Source organism: Sciurus vulgaris (assembly GCF_902686455.1).
Source record: "Sciurus vulgaris genome assembly, chromosome: 6".
NCBI lineage: Eukaryota > Metazoa > Chordata > Mammalia > Rodentia > Sciuridae > Sciurus > Sciurus vulgaris.
Window position 1 is genome coordinate 112,802,150 of NC_136466.1, and position 25,443 is coordinate 112,827,592.

The 25,443-nt window shown below is 32.3% G+C and overlaps 1 protein-coding gene across 3 annotated transcripts in view; it reads right to left on the bottom strand.

Moving 5' to 3' along the window:
- The window catches only part of CERT1 (ceramide transporter 1), a 107,190-nt gene that overhangs the window by 13,120 nt on the left and 68,627 nt on the right, over positions 1-25,443 (bottom strand). For 2 of the 3 annotated variants that reach the window (XM_079145210.1, XM_079145209.1), the window contains exons 7-12: positions 23,447-23,604; positions 18,602-18,694; positions 12,937-13,023; positions 10,419-10,511; positions 9,829-9,906; positions 383-478 (exon numbers count right to left, since the gene is read on the bottom strand). In XM_079145210.1, the coding sequence (XP_079001336.1) occupies positions 383-478; positions 9,829-9,906; positions 10,419-10,511; positions 12,937-13,023; positions 18,602-18,694; positions 23,447-23,604 (605 nt within the window). The remainder of the gene's footprint in view (positions 1-382; positions 479-9,828; positions 9,907-10,418; positions 10,512-12,936; positions 13,024-18,601; positions 18,695-23,446; positions 23,605-25,443) is intronic. The other variant, XM_079145208.1, reaches the window with a different exon arrangement.

The following is a 25,443-nucleotide window of genomic DNA, read 5'->3' on the forward strand; positions in this document are numbered from 1 at the left end:
AATGACACCTGAACACGACATTCAGTATTTAAAATATAAGATTAAAAAATACCAAATAGAGGGCTGTCCGGTAATTGTGGTCTATTTACATCTGAACAGCCAAATTTTATTTTCTCCATGGCCTATGCAAAATTTATTTTTCTATCGCCTAAGCAAAACAGAACAGTTTTGTCACAGGTTTGTATTATGATCATAGAGAAATTATAAAAGTAAAACCAGAGAAACAAACACATTTATTTTTTCAATATCTGGTGCTTCTTTGATTTATATAACTTATTTTAAAGTAATCAGAAAATGCAATCCTTATTTGTCTTAATAGTAATGATAACATTGCTGAAAGAGATCTATACCAAGCAACCTATAACATTTCAGTGGAAATTACCTTCATTTCTCCTTCTTCTACAACCAACTGCCAATTAGCATCTCCACCTACATCTTGTAATGAATAAGTCATATGGTTCTGCACCATCTCTTCAACCTTGAAAAGAAAAATAAAGCTATGAGAATCCACACATAATAGTTATGTCATAATCTCTAAAACAGAAGGGTATTCAGTTTACTGCAGTTCAGAAAGGGTACTCTAAGAAAGCTGAGGTTAGTTTAGTGGGTTTTACATAGTGTTAGAGAGTTTAGTCCACATTCCAGATATCCAGATTAATGATAGGAGGGGAAAATGCAGGGAAGGAAGATGCTTCACTCAAGTAACCAGACTGGCTAATGTGTATCGAGTGACTGAACGAAATAAGCATTTCTTTCCCGGAAAAATGAAATAGTGCACACTTCATTATTGAATACAGAGATGATGTCTTAAAACATAAAATCATGGAATTAGGGTAAAAGAGGTACAAATAAATCATCTAGTTCAGTATTCCTATACTTAAGATTGTAGAGAAATCAGATACCTTATGTCAAAGGTTTCCCTACAAAAAAGTGAAAAACTTTATTTCACTCATACACCTCTAATTTTTTTTAACTTAGGATTTTACTGAAGAATAATCTTCTCTTCTTCACATATTACTATAAACAACAGTTGGTCCAGGTCAACTAGAAAGTGCATGTAAGTACCATCAGCCCTTTCAGTTACTGATGTTTAATTAGCTTTGAAAATAAAAACTAATTTAAACATCATTCCACCTCTTTTTATGATAAATATAAGCCAACTTAAAAATAAACAAATCTCCTTTTATTTGATCCAAATTTCATTGTTTTAAATTCTTTTAGGAACAAAGTTAATAATGCTCTTAAGTGAAAGCATTTTTCTAATCAGCTTTTAGTTTATTCTTTCAAAGTGTCTAAATAAATTTCTTTTTTCTTTCTGTGTGTGTGTGTGTGTGTGTGTGTGTGTGTGTGTGTGTGTGTGCGTGTGTGTACGCGCGTGCTCATGCTCTGGTGAGTGAACCCAGGGCCTCACATGTGCTGGCAAATGTACTACTACTGACTGGGCTGTCTTAGTACCACTAAATTTCTTTTACTTAAATTTAAAAGCAACTTCAGCTTTAACTTTGCTTACACATCTTAAGCAAAAAAAAAAAAAAAAAAGTTGAATATATATTTCACAATCCCAGAATCCTTAATTATACTTACTGCTAAGATTTCACACTTATTTTCTGCAATCTCCCAGTTTGAAATTTTTTGTTTTTGTTTTTGTTTTTTTGGTATTGGGGATATAACCCAGGGGCATTTTTTAACACTGAGTTAGGTCCCCAGTTGTTTTTTAAAATTTTTATTTTGAGACAGGGTCTTGCTAAGTTTCTGAGGACTTTGCTAAAATTACTGAGGCTGGCCTCAAACTTGAGGTCCTCCTGCCTTAGCTTCTCAAATAGCTTGGGATTACAGGAGTGCGCCGATGTGACCAGGCTAAAATGTTTTTAAACAGAACTGAAGTGATAAAGAATTGTGGCAGAAAAATAATTTTGTGCAATAAATACATTAAAGAAGAAGAAAACGGTTAAAATATGTACATTATACTTTTATTTAAAAAATTATTTCTAACTTAAACTAATTTCTTATAAAGTCTATTGCATTTATTAGGGACAACAAACAAGAATTTGCTTAAAAATATCTTAAGATAAACAGATTGATGATTTTGAAGCAGACTATCTTAAACTTATTAGTCCCACTATATAATTTTTGTGTACTAAAGATTGCTATCAGGGCTGGGGTGTGGCTCAGTGGTAGAGCAGTTGCCTATTATGTGTGAGGTATTGGATTCGATCCTCAGCATCGCATAAAAATAAAATAAAGGTATTGTGTCCATTTACAACTAAAAGAAAGAAAAAAGAAAGAACTTTAAAAAAAGAATGCTATCAATGTTATAGTGCTGTGCACTTCTGCTGCATCATGTTTTCTAGATCTCAGAATGCACTTTTTTGGAGTGGGAGGTACTGGGGAACTCAGGGGCACTCGACCACTGAGCCACATCCCCAGTCCTATTTTGTAGTTTATTTAGAGACAGGGTCTCACAGAGTTGCTTAGCGCCTCACTTTTGCTGAGGCTGGCTTTGAACTTGCAATCTTCTTGTTTCAACTTCCAGAGCTGCTGGGATTACAGGTGTGCATCAACATGCCCAGCTCAGAATGCACTTTTGATTACTCAAACTTGGTTTGTTGATTTGGCAATCATCATCCAAAAAAACTTTTTGAGAAAAATGTTAATTCTGAGATTCTACATTATGTTTTTGGTACTATGTAAAGAATAACTAAAATGTTAATTCTGAGATTCTACATTATGTTTTTGGTACTAAGTAAACAATAACTATTTTTTTCCTTTATTTTTAATTCTCAAGACACTGGAAGTGATGCTGGGTTTCAGATTTGAGAGAAACTTAAAAATTTTAACTATAATTTTACAAAGTTTTAAATATAAAACATAACTTCAGGTGCTACCTAGAGAAACCTGTTTCTTTATAAGAACTTTGAATTCTGCTTTGAGAAGGCAAGGATGACTAAGGCAAGATTCCAAGTTATATATAAAATGTATCTGATTTCTAAAAGAAAGAATAAGAAAAGTTGCACTTAGTATGCACCACAGTAGTGTTGCCTTAACTCATTTGTCTGTCACATTGAGAGTTGAAGAAATTTTTGCCTCCTTTACATGCCAAGATTAAAAAATCTTTAGATTTGAACATACAGTTTTAGGAGAGAAACTAAGAGTTTAGAATACCTGTGTTTATTATGAGGCAGGCAAGAGGCAGAAAGAAATGCTTCCAAGAAAAACCCTACTTTAAGTCGGTAACTTGTGAGGGAAGAATATGAAGAAGAGGATATTTTTATTCTGTTAAAATACAGAGTTTGGTTTAAATATTTTTTAGTACCATGTAGCTTTTTTGCTGCAAACTATGTAAGTAATTATGGTTTTTCTTGAGAAAGTATTCCTGAATTAGGTATTCTAAATGTTTATGAAACCAGATGTGTTTGATTTTTGTTTTAGTCCAAAATAAACCAGAGTTCACAAATACAAGTTGATAGGAGATAGTATAAGTTAAACAATACACAGAAAGCACATTTAACACTGTCTTTCTAGATGAATTAAAAAATGATATTCCTATAATAGTTACTACCACCATCCATAGAAAAATAATTCTAAAGTCTTTTATTTCTTTCACTTAAAAGGGCTTAAAAAAGTACAACAAAGAAACATGATATATTCATTACCATGCTTCCAGAAAATTAAAGAACTAAATTACTGTGGCAACCTCTATAAAGCTTTCATCATGGAATCCTCATTCATTATGTTATCTTCCTTGGGGTAAGAGCATTAAGGTTAAGAAGACAAGCAAGACAAAAAAATCTCACTTATGTTCACTGCAATGAAATATGAAATAACCAAGATGACTACGGAGGCAATGTCTCAGGCACCTGGAATCACACTTGATCCTTCACATTTAACCTAATGATTTGCTCAGTTTACTATACAGTTCTGACTCTGTCAAAAAGATGTGGGAAACAAGGAGCTATCAAGTTTGATGACAAGAATAAACAGTAGCCAGCTGGGGCTGGTGGCATACACCTGTAATCCCAGTTACTCGGGAGGCTGAAGCAGGAAGATTGCAAGTTTGAGGACAGTCTGAGCAACTTGTTGAGACCCTATTTCAAAATTTAAAAAGGGCTGGGAGCTGGACATGGTGGTGCATGCCTGTAATCTCAGCAACCTGTGAGACTGAGGCAGGAGGAATACAAATTCAAACCCAGCCTCAGCAAATTATTGAGGCCCTAAGTAACTTAATGAGATCCTGTCTGAAAATAAAAAATAAAATAGGCTAGGGGTGCTGGGGTTGTAGCTCAGTGGTAGAGCACTTCCCTAGTTCCACAACAACAGAAAGTCAAATGTACCATTTTATTAGGGTCAAATTTGATATTCCAGGAAATACTGTTACCAGGATTATCTGCTAGTATTTTAAAAAACAAAACAAAAGACTGGATCAAAGTCATTGAAGCAGATGAATAGTATTTGCAAATTTTAATTAGGCTAAGCATAATTTCAGGAATAATGCCCTTGATTTTTATGGACCTACAGTTGAAAATCAGCCCACATATACAACATCTTCAGACCAACAAACTATGAAAAAAAGGATACAAAAAACATTTGAGATATGGGGTCATTACTCCTATTTTAACCTTTTCTCCCATTTCACATTCAAATCACTCAGTCTGATGCCATTTTGGTAGACTACTAAACTGGATTTTTCTAACACTATGAAAACAGAAATTTGAAAAGAATATTGCCTTTTGATGATACAAACAAAAGTCTAGAAAGACTCAAAAACAGCTTGGATCTCTTTCTCTTGGCCATGTGAAAGAAATACAATTATGCTTATTGTTACCCAGTCACAAAGTCATAAAGAGGCTTGTTAGGGGGAAAAATTAATGACAAATTAATAGTGTACTGTTAACCTGAATTAAGAATGGCCAATGAAGCCAGTTGAAGTGGCGCATGCCTGTAATTCCAGCAACTCAGGAGGCTGAGGCAGGAGGATCATAAGTTCAAAGCCAGCCTCAGCAACTTAGTGAGGCACTTAGCAACTCAGTGAGACCCTCTCTCTAAATAAAATACAGAAAAGGAGATGTGGCTCAGTGGTTAAGTACCCACGGGCTCAATCCCCGGCTTAAAAAAAAAAAAAAAAAAAAAAAAAAAAAAGGCCAAAGACATAGTCAATTCACGGAAGAAATGCAAACAGCTAAGAACCAGAGGTGTCACCTGTAGTCCATCAGACTGCCAAAAAATTAACTAAATTATAATATTCGGTATCAATACAGTTCAAGAATACTGGTCTGGGAATGTAAGCCGGTTCAACTTTTCTAATTAACAGCGTGGCAATAAGAATAAAAATCAGTTAAAATTTTTCATGGTCTTTGTTCTAGTAATTCCATTTTTAGCAATATATTCTAAGGAAATAATTGGGTAAGTGTGTGAAGACGTAAAAAGACACTATGTGCAAGGATGCTCCTTGTGTAACAAAGAAAATAAAAATCTAAATGTTTATATTAATTGACCAGGTAAATCCAGCATATATATCAGTAAATATATATAGATATGGACCTACATTTATTGGTGGAAAATGAACCTGAAAGTTAAAAAAAAGGTTATAAAATAATTTTGGTAGAGTTATTTATTTTGATAGGAAAAAAGATTTATTAGGGCGTGTTTATTTATCATCATGTGTTTTTACTTTATTTTTTATTTTTATTTTGTGGTGCTAGGCAATGATCTCAGGGTCTCCCACATGGTAGACAGGTGCTTTACCTCTGAACTATATCTATAGACTTTTTAAAATTTTATTTTGAGACAATGTCTCCCTAAGTTACCCAGACCGGCCTTTAGTCTCCCAAGTACCTGGGATCACAGGCATTTATAACCGCATCAGGCTTTATTTTTATATGATAAACACAAGAATATTAAATGTGATTAATTCTATTTATTTAAAATAAAGATGTATTACTTGTATAATAAACAAAGGGAGGGGTGAAATAATTATCCAACAATAATGTGTTATTATGAACAGAGTGGGAAAGGCTTTTTTTACACAGAACCCTTTATTTTGCAATGATGGTCACACCACAAATTAACCTGTAGATGACTTCACATCTTTTGATTTCTTTCTTTTTCAATAATGATTTTTACCCACTGACTCAGGAGGAAACATCTTTAAATGTTAACTGTGTTATAAATAAATATGACGAAATAGATCCAAAAAAATAAGTTCTTTCTACTTTCTGAACACCTGAAAATTATTTTCCAGTTTGTGCTACAGTTAATTATTTCAAAAAAACCTATAGTTCTTTATAATTTCAATTTCTCAGATTTGGAGCAAATCCATTCCTAATATCTGCTCATCAGAAAGATTCATGTTTTGATGAAGCATATTTTATTTGAAGCTCTTTTCAGGGCATCTTTTATATCTCTGTTTCAATATCCTACCCAATTAGGCCTATGGATATCATTTCAACAAGAACAAGATAGTCATGAGCCAACACTTATATAGAAAGCAAAACAAAATTACACAGGTTTAGAATACTTCTACATGGGAACTGATACCAATGATTTAAGAAAATCTATATATGATATCTGTATGAATATTCTGAATTTAAAAAGATTCATTAGAGTAAATATGACTTGATTGTGGTGTTATGTTTAAATAGTATTTGGCAATTTTGTGGTGTGTATGTGTGCCAGAGATTGAACTCAAGGCCTGGTACATGCTAGGCAAGTGTTCTAACACTTGGCAAATTATTCAAAGTGATGGCAAAGCTCCATACACCTGCAATCCCAGAGATCAGAGAGACTGGCAGGAGGATTCTAAGTCTGAAGTCAGTCTGGACAACTTAGCAAGACTCTGTCTCAAAATTAAAAAGGGCTGGGGACATAGCTCAGTGGTGAAGTACCCCTTGATTCAATCACCAATATGAGCTTGGGGGGTGAGGGTGATAATAAACTTTGACTTCATTTTTAAACTAATTATCAAGATATTACAAAATGAAGAATTTGGGTACCTTGATTATTTTAAGGAATGCAGTGGAGTTAGTGTATATTAGTATATTATATATAATACAACACAATATAATGTAACATGGTTCTAAATGGTAATAAATACTTAGGGAGTTTCTTAATTTGTTTAATACATAAGTCTCTTCAGAATGTGAGAACTGTAAAATGTACAAACTCAATTTAGTCACTAGTGTAATTTCACTTGTGTTAGAACTGGAAGAGCATCCTAGGTAACAGTTTTTAGGTTAATATAAACTCTAGGTTTTTATTCAATGCTGTATTCTCATTCGTTCTCTCTCTCTCACTGGGGACTGCCAATTGAGCCCAGGGGAGCTCTAACTCTGTTACTTTCCCAGCCCTTTTGCTGTATTTTTGAGACAGCCTACATTGCTGAGGCTGGCCTCAAACTTGAGATTCTCTTGCCTTAGCCTTTGAGTCACTGGAATTACAGGTATGTGCCACTACACCCAACTCAATACTGCATTCTCAACTGTGATTATGTAGAATCAATTTGCTAGATCATTTGATAATGGGAGATAAGGCAGTCAATATCCCCTGAAATAATCTTATCAACTTGGAATTCTTTACTCTAGAGGCGCTGCTAAACATGAGGTGCAGTTTAATCAACAGTGTAGAGCCCAAGTTTGCTAATGAAAACCAAAGTTTTTACCAAGAACAAAAAATACCTGAAGTCATAAACATTTTCTTCATTTTTTATTCTTTTGGCATATAAAACAGTAAAATAATCAAATACCAAAATGAGACCTGATCAATTGTAATCACCATATATTAGAAAAAAATTTACCAGCAAAATTAATTTCTCTCAATGTATACACCAAGTTACATAAAAAGTTCCATAAAGAACTTACAACTACAGCTGTGATAGAGTGCTTGCCTAGCATGTGTAATGCACTGGATTCAATTCTCAGCACCACAGATAAATAACATAAAGAGCTATTCCATCCTTGTATATCAAAATGGATTCTACTGTCAGGTGTAACTAAAAAGAGCCAACAACAATAACAAAAAAGTTACAATTTGGGAAAGTCTTGTTAAAATATAGGCACATAGTATTTAAAGGCTTTCAACTATTCTATGGCTCTATAGCTAGAGTCTGAGTTTGGATTCTGAAGCCCAAATTCTGAGGCATCCCTTTTATATGGCTTATATTCTTCCCTTGCTTTCATTTTAGTTTCCTTTATTTATACCATTTTCAAGGGAAAATGATGACCTCTAGTATTGATAGATTTTTGGTCTATCACTTTATTATTTTAATGCAAGGTGGGGTCAGCAGAATAAAACAGACTCCTGTTAGTTAAAACAGTCTAGTTTTGTCATTGATTCACTGTATAATGAGTCTTTTTTTTTTTTTTTTTTAAGAAAGGCATGCATAAATAAGGAAAAAAGAAATAGTATATCTGGTTGTGGATGATATCTAATCAAGAACTGCTAGATTGTCAAGGCAAAAAAAAGCTACAAAAGTCAGAAAAGTGCATTTCAAATCTTAATCTTTTCTATTGCACATTAATAATACAAATTTTTTGTATATAGAAAATATAGATTCAAACTATGACTTAAAAGTTTTTAAAACATTTTTATACATTATTTTAAAAATAACATATATAACTGATTAGTTCAAAGAAATTATTATAATGACAACTTATTGAGTGCTTACTATGTTCCAGGATCTAGCTAAATCACAAATGAAGCACAGAAAAGTTGGGAGAACTTGCCAAAGCTCATGCATCTAACTAGGATTTAAAATGGTCATTTTACTAGATAGCTCAGGTTATTTATTTTAAAAAAATTTTTTTAGATGTTGATAGACCTTTATTTTATTCATTTATTTATATGTGGTGCTGAGAACTGAACCCAGTACCTCATATGTGCTAGGCCAGTGTTCCACACTGAGCCACAACCCCAGCCCCATAGCTCAGGTTCTTAACATAACATATGCAATCCAAAAGAATGCAATCACCATAAAAACACAAAATTGAATGATAAAGATTTGAAGATTAAAAAATTCTTTTTCAGTGCTGTGGATGTAGCTTAATATAGAGTGCTTGCTGAGCAGAGTTCAATCCCTAGGAACATACACATAATGCATGAATAAACAAACTCATGATGTTACTAAAAAAGTATTCATCTTATGGTAATATGATTTTGAGGATAGAGACTGCATACCCAGCTTCCTATCTTAAATTCCAATGGAAATTGGTTATAAGTTCATTTAGCATAACTAAATAACTAAATGCTAAATGAACTTACAACCAGTTTCAATAGATGTAGCATATAAACAAATATTAATTCATAGTATCCACAGGTAATTTACAGAAGGAAAATAAAATCTGCTCAATGGAACTTGGTACTATAGTGGTATTGAGACAAATATTATTTAAAAAGTTATTTCCTTGCTGAATGTAAGGAGATAATTTAAGTTAGATTAAATGCTAGACTGCTAAAAATCTTTGATGCCACAACATATCCTGTAGCTTGTGTCCATGAAAGTTGTTGAATCCTATCTGAAGAAACATATACATAACATATAAAAAAAAAAATCAGGTAATTTCTATTTGTTTCAATTCTATGTGAAAATCTTTCTGGAGTACCTTCTATTAGACAAAATTCCAAGTTATTAACAGTAGAGGACATAAAGTAAAGAACACATGCAAGCCTGATAGAGAAATTATTCAGTGGATAAGGAAGACCTTTTTAATGCTTATTACTATTTAAGATTCAAAAATCAAAACAAGTGGCCTGACCAAAAGATGTCTAGGAACAGGGCAAGCAAGTTGAAATAAAGCACAGAAAGAGTCAAGTCCACTCAATACATTCATACAGTACCTGGGAGCTGAATCTGTGAACATCGTCAGAGGCACTGACTAGATCAATGGAAGACATGGAGGAAGAGCGACTATAGGGCTACCAGAGACAGACAAAGAAAAAACCAAGTAATCAGAACAAAGGCACAACAGAGCATTCAGTACCAACTTCCAAACACAAGATAAAGAAAGAGAAAACAAAGCACTATATGAAACAAGCACAGCAGCAAGTGCTGACTTCATGCACCTATTATGTATTATACTCTAAAATCATTCCAAAAAGAATGTAGTGCTTCCAATAATACCAAATAAGACCACTTAACCCCCAAGAAGAAAGAGATATATTAATAAAATTGGTTATACTTTTAATTAACTAATTTAGACTAATTACTCCCTGCCCACCCCTTGCTTTTTCCTCCAGTAGTAGCAGTAGTAATAGTAATAAAAACTTTGTGTTGAGAACAAGAGTTTTAGTTTTATATGGAATTTAACATACACTTCAAAAAAACTTCCTAAATTCATGAAAAGGAGAGAAAATCTATATTATAAGATAGTTCCATCACCAGTGACGAATATAAGATACACTTTGAGAAAACTCTGATATTACTTTACCTTTTGGACAAATCTATGAGTTCCCACAGAAGAAAAGGCATCTCCAGATGGTAATGATGTAGGCCAATGCAACCTGACCTTTTCACTCTGTGACTAAAAAAGCATATATTGTTAAGATGTGATGTTTTTAAAGTGTAATTGCAGAATAACGATTCTATAATCTGGAACTATCAACATTTAATTGGTAAACACTTTAGTACTTAAAAATATATGAATAATGAAACTCCTCCACAGACCCAAGTCTTGCCCAACACCAACTTCAGATATCCTAATATAGTCTCTTCCTTTTGACTCTATAGATAATTACATCAGATAGGGATTAGCTCTTTGATTTTGCTCTTAGTAAGCTCCCTTCTTCCCCTGCATAGCATTATTTATCACAAATCAATCTTAACACTGCTGCCAATTTTCTTCTATTCTAACTGTGGCCAAATCATTTCAATTATTCTACTTCATCAGGCCCCTTGGCTTATGTGTCATTAGAACCAACATCGTCTGCTTCATTTATGTTCCTAACAGCACATCATATGGTGTCTTTGCCTCCTTTCCATGAAGGCATTCTGCCTTCAACACATCATCTTATTCCTATTAAGATGAGACAACCTCCTTCCTCCTCTTCAGTTTATCTAGTTTCTTCTCACTATTCAATAAGTATTTACTAAAAGTAATCTATAAAAACTGTGCTGTTGTGTTTGTACTCATCTTTTAACTTATAAAGATATAGTTGGTAATTTCTATTCAAAGCTGTCTCACAACACAAAATTTCATTTCCTCACTCACCAATGTATCGTATTTACCTCTCCCTATGTTAACAAATAAACTCAAAAGTGTGTAACATGAGTATGACTGGGATAATACTGATGTAGTAGTTGTTAAAAAAATGCAATATATACATTGAGCGAAAAGAGGGAAATGATTTGAACCAATGGAATTTATTTCATGGATTTTTAAAGCCTACTATTGAAAAGTATTACCACACTGTGATTATTTTTGTCATATTGATGTGCATGGCTAGTAGACAAGGAAAATTGGAGTCTGTTCAATGGCTATTTTGTAGAGCTTTTCTTAACACCTGCCAGAGTGTTAAAGAATGGATTGAAGTAGATTTTATAGCCCTATGAATATTTCTTTTTCTAAATCTTAAAGAAGTTTTCACTGATTCTCTTAAACCCAACTCTACTACTATACTACTAGCATTTTAGAGCCAGAAAGGAAGCTTTGAATCATCTTGTCTAGCTCCTTGTTACACATGTTAGAAAACCAAAGTCCAGAGAATTTGTTAAAACTCATAGTTATGACGTTAGTGGTAAGACCAAGATGTCTTGACTGGATAGGTTCACTACTCTTCCCCAAATAGCACCTTCAATGGAGATAAAAAAAAGTGAAGGGAAACAAATGATGCTACCTCAGATAAGTACTCTAGGCATTCAAAACACAATGATGGTATTTCAGGAACTAATTTAGGCATCCAAAAGTAAAGTCCACTTAAGAACTGAAGGTTCCCACTCTTGTTACTGAGTGCTATGTAGCATCTTTTGGGTGTAAAAAAGTGAGTGATAAGCTTTACAAATTAATGTGATTTAAAAAATATAATGAAAATATACTGAAACCAATAGGGTGACTTACTTTAGGTGATTTACTCTTGGCTACTAGAACAGCAAGTGGTTATAATAATCATGACTGCCTTAATAATGACAGGCAATGAATAAATCAACATTTCTCTGCAAGTTCATTTGTAGTATAAACCTGATATACAAATGATTATTTGCAAGACACTTTACAGTCACATTGCTTGCTTAAGAAGGCAGTAGTTTCTACCACAAGTAATACAGTTAAAGATGCTGTAGGGACACAAGGAGAGGAAATAACTAAAATTCATCTTTAAATACCATCTAGTGGTACAATGTGGTAACTGCATTGATACACAATTGAAGCAAGTTATCAAATTAATCTTGAAACTAGAATTAAAGGATTTAAGAAATGCTTTCCTTCAATTTCCAAAGAGGGAGCTTGTTATAAATGCTATAAATTCAATCATGATGATAAAACAGAGAAAAGTAAAAGGAAGAAACTAATGGTTAAGATCCTAAAAGAAATAAAGAAGTTAATTAAAGCTGAGTGGTACCAATATAAAAAAAGAACCACCTTAAAGTTTTGGTTATTTTCCTCTTGAATTCATATAGTACTTGATGAAGAGAAATTTAAAGAAACTTTTGCTCAAACTAAATATACGCTTGATATCATAAAGGTTAAAGAATGATTAAAAAGTTGGGACACTTCAAGGGGAACAAGAAGAACATTTCCATTTAAGTTCATGTTAATTATGTATACTTCCTTTAAACAATTATTGGTCTTCTAATTTACTGCTTGGAAATTAATACATAAAGGAATTGACTCAATATAGACAGTTAATTTTTTTTTAGAATATATCAAGCTCTATTAATATGAAATAATATACATCAAAGAATAACTGTAGTGTTTGAATGAATTTGTTTAGAATTTTTAATAATAGATATACCTGCTCTTCTATTTTATCTTGTCTGTCAAGAGCAGCTTCAACAGCATCAAAGAACTCTTCTTCATTAATCAGACTGTTTGGACCTTCCTATTCAAATACACAGGAGAAAAAAGCAGTTAATTTAAAGAAATAGAAAACACTGATAATCTTGGTATTAACTTTAGAGAAAAGTTGAAAACTGACTCAATAAACATTTAATTATTAAACACATATTTTAGAACCAGTCAGTATACTAGGTGAGATTATCACAAAGGTAAGTAATATATGCCCTGTAAAATCCTATCAGTGTTACAATTAACTCATCCAACACTCATATTTAACATATATTGATCAATATTGTTTTAGGTATTAATCTAGAGTAGATGTTGGTGAACTATGGCCAATGGATCAAATCTCATCTGCTGCCTACTTTCATATGGCCTGTGTGCTAAGACTTTCAATTTTACAAAGTTGGAAAAACAAAAAAGTAGTAACATTTAATGATATGTTAAAATTACTTAAACTTGAAATTCTAATGCCAAAAATAAAGTTTTGTTGAAGTATAATCATGTCCATTTGTTTACATATTATTTTTGGCTGCTTTTGTGCTGCAGTTGTAGAGCTGAGTACTTGCAAGAGATAAGGGATGTATAAATATCTATAGCCAATGGGAAGTACTGGTAGAAAGAGTTTAAGAAAGTTCTTCCTATATTAGGGGCAAATGTTTCAGACAAAGAAAAGCTAAGCTGATGCTTGAAAGCCTCATAAGATGGCAGAGTAATGGTCATTGATCACCTGGAGGAACTTGTTTCAATGAAAATTCTCAGACTCTCATGTTTCAGATATTCATTTTCTGGGTTTTGGGTGGAGCTTAACTTTAACTTATTAAAGTTTCCAAAGTGATTCTGATGCAAATAGAACCTCACCTGTATAGAAGATGAAATTATAAAGAATAGCAGCAAATGGAAACAAACAATGTATGTTCCTGCTATGATGAACCAAGTAAGTGCAATGTAAACAGAATAATAACTTCATATTATGGTACAAATAGAGCATGAACAGGTAGGCTTGGGTTTAGGGTTCCCTAAAATTTAAACCAAACCACCCCCACCAAAAAAGGGAGGGGGGGATACATGAATATTGCTGGAATCTTCTCAGATTAATAATCCCAAGTCACCATCAGTTCATTAAAAAATGTCTGGCAACAATATTCAATCTTTACCATAACATGGAACCACACTGGAAGAGGGTGAGTGTATGTGTGTGTTACTTTATATAATGCTTTTGTAACTTGGCACAGGCATATAAGAAATCTTGATTTAATGCAATCACTCTTTTAGAGTTATAAGGACTCCCCCACAAACCACATCAATCCCCCTCAATTTCTTATTCAAATATAATATACATACAGAACAATGTACATCTCTAGTAATTATCATAAAGTGAATATGCCCATCTAAGGGCCAGCTGGGACATGAATGAGGTCCTGAAAACAGTAACAAATATTCTAGAAACCTCCTTTCTACAGGATTCACTTTATAAAGTTCAAACATTTCAAAGACACACCTGACAGCAGTATAACTGTGGTCTCTGCCAATCAGAGAAAAAACAAAATATCCAAAATTTACTCCAAATTTATTTTTTCATGACTTAAAAATTTTTTTGGTCATAACCACATCTGCATTTTTTAAAGGAAAAGCATTCTTTTTTTTAACCTTTATTTTATTTATTAATTTTCATGTGATGCTGAGGATCGAACCCAGTGCCTCACATGTGCTAGGCAAGCTCTCCGCTCTACCACTAAGTCACAACCCCAGGCCCCCACATCTGCATTTAAAAAAACAGTAATAATAATTCAATCTATAGTATACTAGTGCATTTGGATTCCTGGTCCTTATGCGATCACATTGGTTTACTAATTGGGATCCACAGCTTTAAAAAAAAAAATCCTATTTTTTTCAGTAAGGAGATGGTAGAATTCTACTTTGCTAAATGAAATGGTTTTTCCTTAAGGCAAATATGATGAAGAACTAAAGTAGAACGAAATTTTCTTTATTAAAAATGACTTTTAAAAGCAACATTTTAACTCATAATGCTTAGTAAGGGAAACAGCAACTTATTGCTAAAACTATAGGACTATAGTCCTTCTTTTCTTTTATTAAGGATTCTACCTTTATAAATTCCTAAATAATTCCTAATTAATATTCTTAAGTTCTCTAGGTTTAAATTCCTAATTTCCCCCTTTTCTCTAAGCACTTTTATTGGGCTCCTCTGCAAACTCCTCCTTCTTTGCCTTTAAATGTTGGTGCTCCTACAGTCCCACATCGATAATGTTCCTTAACATATCATGAAGTTACACCTGAAAAACCCAATGTAAACTGAAAATATCATAAGTTGAAGTGTATTTAATGCACCAAACTGTACAAACATCATAGCTTATATGCAACTATATCAGTTGCTTATGCTTGTGGACATATGGCTTTTTGGGAGCTAAAGTTCGCTGCAGATGCCCAGCATTGACAGAAAGTACCATAAAATGGTAGTCCAGAAAAGATACAAATTCAAAATTCAAAATAGTATTGTGTTTGTGCCATCATGAAGTCTAAAAATTATAAGATGAACCAACGTGAGTTGAGGACTGTCTGTACTTGCTCTCCACAGATTCTTACTCATTTCTAAGGCTTCAGTCATCGTCTTATAAATCATAGCCAGGTCATCTTTATTCTAAGAGATAAGAGTTTTACAGCTGCAAGATGTCTAAAACTTGCTCTTCTCCTTCCACACCAAATCTGTAGAAACCAGAACCTAATCTTGGATTCTTCCCCTTCTTCTCATTCAATCAACATACCTTTCAATTCTACCGTCCAAATATCTAATTTGCCATTTTCTCTCTGTTCTTCCTGCTTATACTCTAGTTTAGGCTATCTTCAATTCTTTTAACTAGCTACTTGACTTGGAAAAAGACTCTAAGTACCTCGTTATAATTGTCACCTTCGACCCATTTTTTCCACCACAGAAGGCAAGAATGATTTTCCTAAACTGTAAATCTGAAAACTTCACTTAAAACCCATTGCCTCAGGAGCTGAACTGATTCTTGAAGAACTTAATAATCAGTCTTATCATTCCCTCTTCTCAATTTGTAGCAGTTGCACCCTCCACAGAAGTACTTTCAGTTCCCTGGCAAAAGGCTCTGACCTACAAAATGTTTTCTTCCTTCCCAGCCCCTAAAGCAAACACTGTCTGATGACTATTCACCTGGTCAAAAGCCTGTTCACTTTACTATTCACTTGGTCAAAAGTCTATTCACTTGTTTCAGCTGAAGTGATATTTCCATTGGAGAGCTAGGCCTAGTAACTTCCGTGGGTTGAGGGTGCTTCATAGCACAGATTACTATAATTCACTAACTTAGTCATTCTTTCCATTATATAATCAGGCTGACCTTCGGAGCAGGATTCTTGTCTTCCTTATTCCTTGCTACACCTCTATACCCAGTAGAGTGGTCTTAAAGAATGGATTTACAGCTGTAAAGTAATTTCTTAGGCTACAGATGACAGAAACATTTAAACTTTAATAATTAGAGCATCAAGAGAATCTAATAACCAAAATAAAGTCAAAGTTTGACTTAGTGCCTAAAATCTATGCAATCTAAAACCTATGCAAAACAATAAAAAATAGCTTGAAAATCCAAAACTGAAGGAAAGCATAAAAATAGATTCCATTTATTTAGGAATTAAAGTGTTTAATTTAGTATTTAAACTCACAGGGAGGAAAAAAAAATTGGGAGTCCCTTACCTATTTTCTTCATTAAGAAAGGTGAAAAAGTACATTTCAAATAGGTAAAATAAGGTTATTGATTCAACAAATACCAGTGGAATAAAATATAGACTCCTATGTTATACCACAATTTAAAAAAGTCCAGATGTACTAATATATTTAAAAGAGAATGTTTCAATTAAAATTAAATGTTTCTGCTAAAATGTAAGTAATTATTTGAATGGAGAATGCCTTACTAAGCATGATAACAAATGTGAAGACAAGTCTATCAAAAGACATGAATTAATTACATGAAGGTTAAAACCTGCATACGGCAAAGCCAATAAAAAAATGTTTTAAATCTACAAACAACATGATTTTTGGCTCTGAAATAGTAAACACATTAAATACCTAGGCCTCTTCTCTTCCTCCTTCTGTCCTCATTTCTTCCCCTAAAAAAACTTGAGTTGACAAAAAGGAGAAATAAGCAAGTACACAATTTTTGCTTATATACTGCTGGTAGGCTATAAAAAGTAGCATATATTGTTAAAGTAAAAACATGAAATTTTTTGGATTATTTTTATTTTCTATAATCTTACAATGTGAAAAAATAATTAAGAAAGTTGATAGTTCTCCCCAAATAAACCTAAAATGATAAAACTGTCAACTTAGCTTTAGAATAAAAATTGTCATCATAATGGTTTATTTTTCTAGTAATTTAGATTTTTAAAACTTCAGTGGAGTTATATGATTATTATACATTTTAGAAGGAACTAATTGATAGTAATTTTTAAATTTTATAACTTAAGTCTCATCTTTATGGAGTCCTATAGCTGGAAATCTATTCCATCATAAAAAATATTCAACCAGTAGCGACTCTTCTCTTTCCAGAGTAAAATGGTGAGAAATTTTTCTTCTCAGGGTGCTCTACCACTGAGCTACATCTGAAGTTCTTTTTGTTTTTTTATTTTGTGACAGGTTTCACTAAGTTGTTGACTCTTGCCTAGAACTTGTAATCCTCCTGCCTAAGTTTTTTGAGTTGCTGGGATTATTGTTTTTTTTAAACATAAGCTAGCCATTTTATTATTCTGTTTCTACCTCAATGATACTCTTGTCATCTTATTTTTAAAATGTTCTTTTCAGATATATCCAATGTTTATGACACCAATGTTTTTCTTACGTTTTCCCTAAGAGACAGCATAGAAAAACAGCTTATATAAATGTTAAGTGTATATGTGTGTATGTGTATATATGGATAGAGTGATTTCATTAATAGCTTGGCAAATAAAAGGAGAAAGCAGTTGATTTCACATATTTTCAAACAAAAAAGTAATTAGAATGATTCATGCTCTGCAATAGATAACATCTCACAGTGTAGTACACACTAAATCTTCTGCCTGCAAAGTGCTAAGCTTTTTCCTTTAGAGGATGCTTTTTTCTTTTTTGTTTTTCATGAGTAAGTGGATAACATTCAAAATGATCATCCTTGAATAAGAGATAAAAACTTGTCCTATAAAGTGACAGGTCTAGTATTGAACCTTTTAAAGCCTATGTTAACCCATTTTGTGGAACAACTATAAAAACTTAAGTATATATAATTTAAAATGTAATTATAGCAAAATTAAGAATTATATATAATAAGAGTAATTAATATATATGCTAATCATGATTTACAATCTATTTTAATGCATCTGTCAATTTGAAATATTCACAGAATTAAAAACTTGGGACTTAATAGGTTAAACTTCGTAGGTTACAAATATCTATTTCAGAGAAAACTTACCATTTATATACATTTAAATTAACTCTGAGAATAAATTATATATTTATAATACTTAAGGGTTAGAAAGCATTATTTAAAACTTAAGTCACTTTTTTGACAGATACATGACTTAGGTGTTTCTCTTACTAAGACCAAAATATAAGTTCATACTTCATAATCTGGTCCTCCAAAGTGTGACTTTTTCTTAAGTTCTGTCATTGCATTTTTGTATGCTTCCTCTATTCGTCTTCTCTTCTCATATTCCTATGAGAGAAAATAATATTATTTTAACTGGGCATTTTAATTATAATGAAGTTATTTAGGTTGATTTCCTCTGCATTTTAGTAAAATTTTATAATTCAACCAAAAAAATAATTCCACTCCTGTGAAAAATAAGAATATTATTCCATCAAAGAAAATACTTTTCTCTGGGCTACATATTTCAAATAAGCTGTAATTTCAATCATCGCTAAGATTACTGTTTAGGTAGGTTATATATTCAATGATGAACTGTCCAAGTGTCTAAAGTACATTAAAAAAAAAAAAAGAAAAAAAAAATCAGCACCAGAGAAATACCTAGTCTAGATTCCTATACTTTTTTCAGTAAGTGCTATATTTACTTTGGTATGAAGAAAAAAAGTTAAGCATAAAAAAACTCAATAGGTGGTATAGTGAATGTTTAAAAAAGAAATTCTAAAAAAGATAAATTTCATTTACTTTGTCATTGCTGGCTAAGAAGACATTTGAGTGAAAAAGACTTTAGATAACTTACTTTAGCCCTTTCCTTTTACAGACAGGGCCTACAACTCTAAAAAGTTAAAAGAGGGGCTGGGGAGATAGCTCAGTTGGTAGAGTGCTTGCCTCACAAGCATAAGGCCCTGGGTTCAATCCCCAGCACCGCAAAAAAAAAAAAAAAAAAAAAAAAAAAGAGTTAAAAGATAGTCAACACTAAAGGCTGACTAAATCTCAAACTACTGTTACAACAATGGGGTTCATGGGCTTAAATCTAATACAGTACTTAAGTCTAGCAAGCTTATTTAAAAAACAACAACAACAAAAAAAAACCCCAAAGCTTTTATTCCCTCACAAGTACTTAATGACTAAGTTAAAGTCCACACAGAATTCACATGATGTTAATGACTTCTAAATACCATGCCTGAACCTAGGCTAGTATAAATCAATAATCAGGTTCATCAGACCCCAAAATTTCATTAATCAATTGCTATGTACTCAAAAGAAATGGAACCAATCCAAAGAAGGCTAAAATTAAAAACAAGAGCAACGGTAACAATACACGCATATACCCCTAAAAATACTAAACTGTGTCAGAAGTGAAAAGCAATTAGAATTCTCATCTTACTGGTAGGAACACAAAATTAATAGAACCACTTTAGAAAACAGCCAGTATCACTAAAGCTATACACATGCCCCATAAACCAACAAGTGCACTCCCAAGAATATGCCCAAGAGAAATGAGCATGTGTATTTACCAAAAGATTATGTATGAGAATGCTTAGAGCGGCTTTATGTACAGTGGCCCCAAAATGGAAACAATTTAAATGTTCATCAACAGGAAAATGGATAAATAAATTGAAGTCATACAATGTAATACTATATAAGAATAATAAAAAAAAAAACTACCACTAAATGTAACAATAAGCAGGAATCTCATAGTCAATGTTGAGGGGAGAAAAAAAGCTAGACACAAGAATATACTGTATGGTTTCATTTATACAATGGTCAGGAACAGGCAAAACTAATCTATGATGATGTAAATTAGAACTATGGTTACCTCTTGGGGCAGCAGTATGGTGTGGATTAGGAAGGAGCATAAAAAAATCTTATTGTATACTACAAAAGTTATATCTTGACCTAAGTGTGGTTATAGAGCTTTAGAAGGTATGTTAAAAAAAAATCAAGTAGTATACTTCGGTTTGGTATATTCACTATATGTATGCTATACCTTAATTTTTTAAAAAGAAAACAAATAAAAATGTACAACATAGCAATAATATTATTAGAATAGAAGTAGGAGAAAGTAAAAAAAAGTACATAAAATTACATACCTGGTGAGTCTAATAGTGCAAGCAAACTATCTTCAATGAACAGATTTTCTCTTATTAACACTGTTAACTAAAATTGTTTTAACTTAGAATTACTAGTATTTTTAGATATGACTAGTTAACAATTAAGAATACTTCTACAGAAGGGATTTTATTACAGGCAACCATAAAATTATCACCACTAAATAATAATAATATTCCATAGCCTAAAGAATACTGAAACTGACATTATAGATCTACATGAAAGTGTAATTTAAATCATTCTACTATTAAATAGTTGCTATTATCATTACATATTTAACTGCTCTCCTTAGATTTTAAGCTCCTTAAGGGACTATTTCCTACTTATCACTATTACCCCATTTCTATCTTAGAGCAGGTATGAAAATACTTCTTGAATGAAATATTATCAATGGAACCACACTGTTAGTGTATTTCCTTTCTGAATTCTATGGATCACCTAAAAGATATTTATTAACAAACAATTATCTGTATTTAACAATTTTCAAGGCTTTCTTATTGTGTGTGTATAGACTATACATTCAATAATGTGTATATGCTACATCCAATAAAGAAAACTAGAAAGTTCTTGAATAGCGAGTTGTTTATCAACATATATATATATATATATATACGTGTGTATATATATATATATATATATATATATACACACTGTGTATACACAGACACTCTCTCTTACATTTCATGTAAAATATAACTGGGATCCTGTTATTTCAACCTTGAGAAAAAATTATATTGAAAATAGTAAATAAAATTTGACACTGTAAGAAAGCCACAAAATATAGTAGTTTTCAGATTTCAATTAATACTGCCATGCTTTCTGGCTCTTCTTTAAGAGTGCTGCATAGAAAAGCAGCAAATATAGTCGCTATCCACCCCCCAACAGTTCTTTTGTTCCATGTATTGCTACTCAATAAAGAAAAAGAAAGGATAAGATTATCAACAATGAAGGCAATAAGAAGTCCACCTCCCTATGCAACATGGCAGGCAAATGAGACACTTAAATGATGAAAACATGGAAAAGACATATTACATGATGCAAGAAGGTTTAAATTTTTTTTTAAATGAGTATCTTTTGAAGCAGTGTGATTAGTAAAAGTGATTGAAGAATATAACCCCTCAGTGAAAGATGAAACCTTAAGAGAAAGTTGTTAAAAAGTTATAAATAAGTTCATCTGAACAAGTTGAATAATATTCTTGAATAACTGACATAATAAATTTAAGGAGTTGTTCTGTTTTCCAATGTATTATTTGTTCTGTGCACAGAGATTATTTAAATCGAATAATTAAACTTGATCCACATTGAGTATAGAATTGAACTTTGAAAATAGTTTGGCTCCAGAATGATAATGAAATGCTTATGCAGTAGTCCCCCCTTATCTGCACTTTCACTTTCTGCAATTTTCAGTTATCTATGGTCAACAGAAAGGGTGAGTACAGTACAATAAGATTTTGAAAGAGAGGGAGAGAGATCTCATATTCACACAACTTTTATTATACTATATTGTTACAATTGTTTTATTTTATTGATTATTTTTGTTAATCTCTTACTGTGCCTAGTTTATAAATTAAACTTTGTCATAGATCTGAATGCATAAGAACAAAAATACCATAGTATATATAGGATTTGATATGATCTATGGTCTTGGAACATATACCATGCAGATAAGGGGGGATATACTGCTAGTCAAGACATCTTTTTCCCCCTGGGTGCTGGGGATCAAACCCAAGGTCTTTATGTAGGCTAAGCAAGCACTCTACCACTGAGATACACCCCCAGCCCTAGTCAATATGTCTTACTCTCACCTGTACTTGAGAATTCTGAACAGTTCTCTTCTCTTCTAAAACATGAGAACCTTCTCAAACACATAGTGCTATTCAAATCCTGTGGCCATTCTGCCATTACATCAGATGACATTGCTTTCCTTAGTGTCTTGCTCAAATTGAAAGACCTTCAAACACTGCAAACAATAAAACTTTCTGATGAATGATAAGATTCTGACTGCTGTCTAGCCTGGTATCCAGAGCTGATGTATCAGAACAGAGAAAAATCCCTTTAGTTCTGTTACCTACCAACTTTGGACAAATCTCTGGGCTTATTAATTCCTTCTTTATAAAATGGTAGTATTGGACTACAACTGAGATTTTTTAAGGTATGTTACAGTTCTTTAACATTTTATTACTTCACTAAAGTTGAACTATGTATGAACAGAAGTTTCCCTACTAAGTAAATCTAGTGAGCCATACTTTATGCTAAAAACTAGAGGTTCATATTCTAATATTATCATCAGTGCTGCTTATTAAACAAAGGTGGGAAAATGGGAACTAGGGCAAATATTCAAACAACATAATGTACACTAATGATATCACAATGACCCTGGGAAAAATACACACCTATGAATGTAAAGTAAATGTTTAACTGCATAATTTGGGGTTTTAGTTAGCTCATATAACCTGAATACAATTTCATATAACACATAATAAAGGTAAGTAATGCTAAATAGTTTGTTGCTTTTATTTCAAAGCATTACTAATACCATTAAAAACTTTTTATGTTAAATCCAATCAAAAGAGCGTATTTTATAGTAGCTAAAAAATAACAGATGAATCTTATTTAGGAAAATGAGTTTAAGATTTCCTTAAAGTATCAGAGAATAGTACCACTTGCAATTTCTATCAACCCAATGGACTCTTGCCTAAGAACTCAGTTTGGTTTAAGTGTTCAATCAATATATAAAACCTTGATAAAATCTGATTTTAAAAAATATTTTTAGTTGTAGATGGACACAATGCCTTTATTTTTATTTATTTATTTTTATGTGGTGCTGAGGCTCAAACCCAGTGCCTCACAAGTGCCAGGCAAGCGCTCTACCACTGAACTACAACCCCAGTCCTAAAATCTGATTTTTAAGAAAGGAAAAACCAGTCTTACCTTATCCAGTCTCTTTTGCCAGCTGTCCTCACGTTTTACCATTAATTCAATACAATGAGAAAGTGTAGCAAGGATTCCAGCAGTGGTTGCTTTAAAAGTTATGGCTTCCCCTTTAAAGTCTATACCATTAATTCCTTTTGGTGTTACATGTGGAAATACTGAAAAAGAAAGTTATTCACTAAAAATCTTTCAAATGAAGAAATAACTCATCAGAATTTAAGATTAGAAAATATTTATAAAACTAGCAAATCTGAGCAGGTTTTTCAATGATAGATTCTCTCCTGTCGACCAACATTGAAAAATATCCTATCCATACTCTGTGAATAAAGCTTTGTGGCAACATATGTACGTTCAAGTCCTTTTTTTAAAGATTCTATTTCCTGAAATGTATTTGCTGTGCTGCGCCCCGTGAATCAAGTGGTAGGAGGAGTAATACTTAAACAATAACATTCTGACAGCTTAGAAAGGGACCTAATTATGGTAAGAAGTACCTTACATTTTAAAAAATCTGAGATTTTTGAAATACCTGAAGATATACTTCACTTATAAAATAATATAACATTTAAAAGAAAATATTAAAATTAAGTCTAGGAATATATTAAATAACTTTAATGTTTTATAATTTTATATTTCATAATTTTAATTCATGGTTAGCCTTTGAATTAAATGAAAAATCTTAAAACTTGCAAGATATAGGAGATAATAGTTTATTATTCTATAGCTATTAAGAAAATATTCTGAAAGAACCTTTGAAATGAAATAATGACACTTCTGCCTTTAAAAACTCAAATGTAGATATGACAGTAAAGGTACAATCTATAAAAGGACAGTGATAAACTGTACTTCATCAAAATGTAAAATTTCTGCTCTTGAAGACATTGTTTTTAAAAATTATGAGAAAAGTCACTGACTGGGGAAAAAAAATCTTTGTATGGTATAGAGTAATCAAGGTCTTATATTCAGAATATAACAAGTAACCTAAAAATACATCAATAAATTGAGTAAATAAACCACCAATCAAAAAAAAAAAAAAAACTGGGCAAAAAATGTGAGTACAATTCACCAAGAAAGACAGAGATGGCAAATAAGTACATGAAAAGATACATATTACCAGGGAAATGCAAAATTAAAGCTACAATAAGATACTACTGCACATCTCTTAAAATGTTTGAAATTTAAAAAAAGACTCACCATACCAACTGTTGGTGGGGTGGTAGAAAACTGGAACTCTCATTAATGGCTGGTGAAAAACAGTTTGGCAGTTTTTTAAAAAAGTTAAACATACAGTCTACCATGTGATTCAGTCATTTCACTCCTAAGTATTTACCCGAAATAAATAAAATATATGGCCATGCAAAGGCTTATATATGAAAGTTCATAGCAGTTTTATTTGTAATAGCCCAAACTATAAACAACCCGAATGTCCATCAACAAATGAGTGGATAAATAAATTGAGGTATAGCTATACAATGGAACACTACTCAGCAATAAAAAGAAATCAACTACTGATACATGCAACATAATGATGAATGAAAGAAACTAGGCAAAAAGAATACATACCATATGAATCCACTTACAATAACTTCTAGAAAATGCAAACTAATCTATAATGACAGAAAATAGATCAGTGGCTATTTGGAAACAGGGAGTGGGGAGGGATGACAAAGTGGATGGAGAGCTAGGCATGGTGGCCCATGTCTGTAATTCCAGTGGCTAGAGAGGCTGAGGTAGAATGATCACAAGTTCAAAGCCAGCCTCAGCAACTTAATGAGACCCTGTCTCAAAATAAAAAATTAAAAAGGTCTGGGATATGGTTCAGTGGTTAAGTGCTTCTGTGTTCAAAAGCTCTAGTATAAAAAAAAAAAAAAGAAGGAAGGAAGGAAGGAAGGAAACAAAGTGGATAAAGCAAATTTAATTATACCTCAATAAAGCTTTTTAAAAAAACAGTTATTTATAAGGCTACCTTTTCTTTTCTTTTTTTTTTGGGGGGGGGGAGG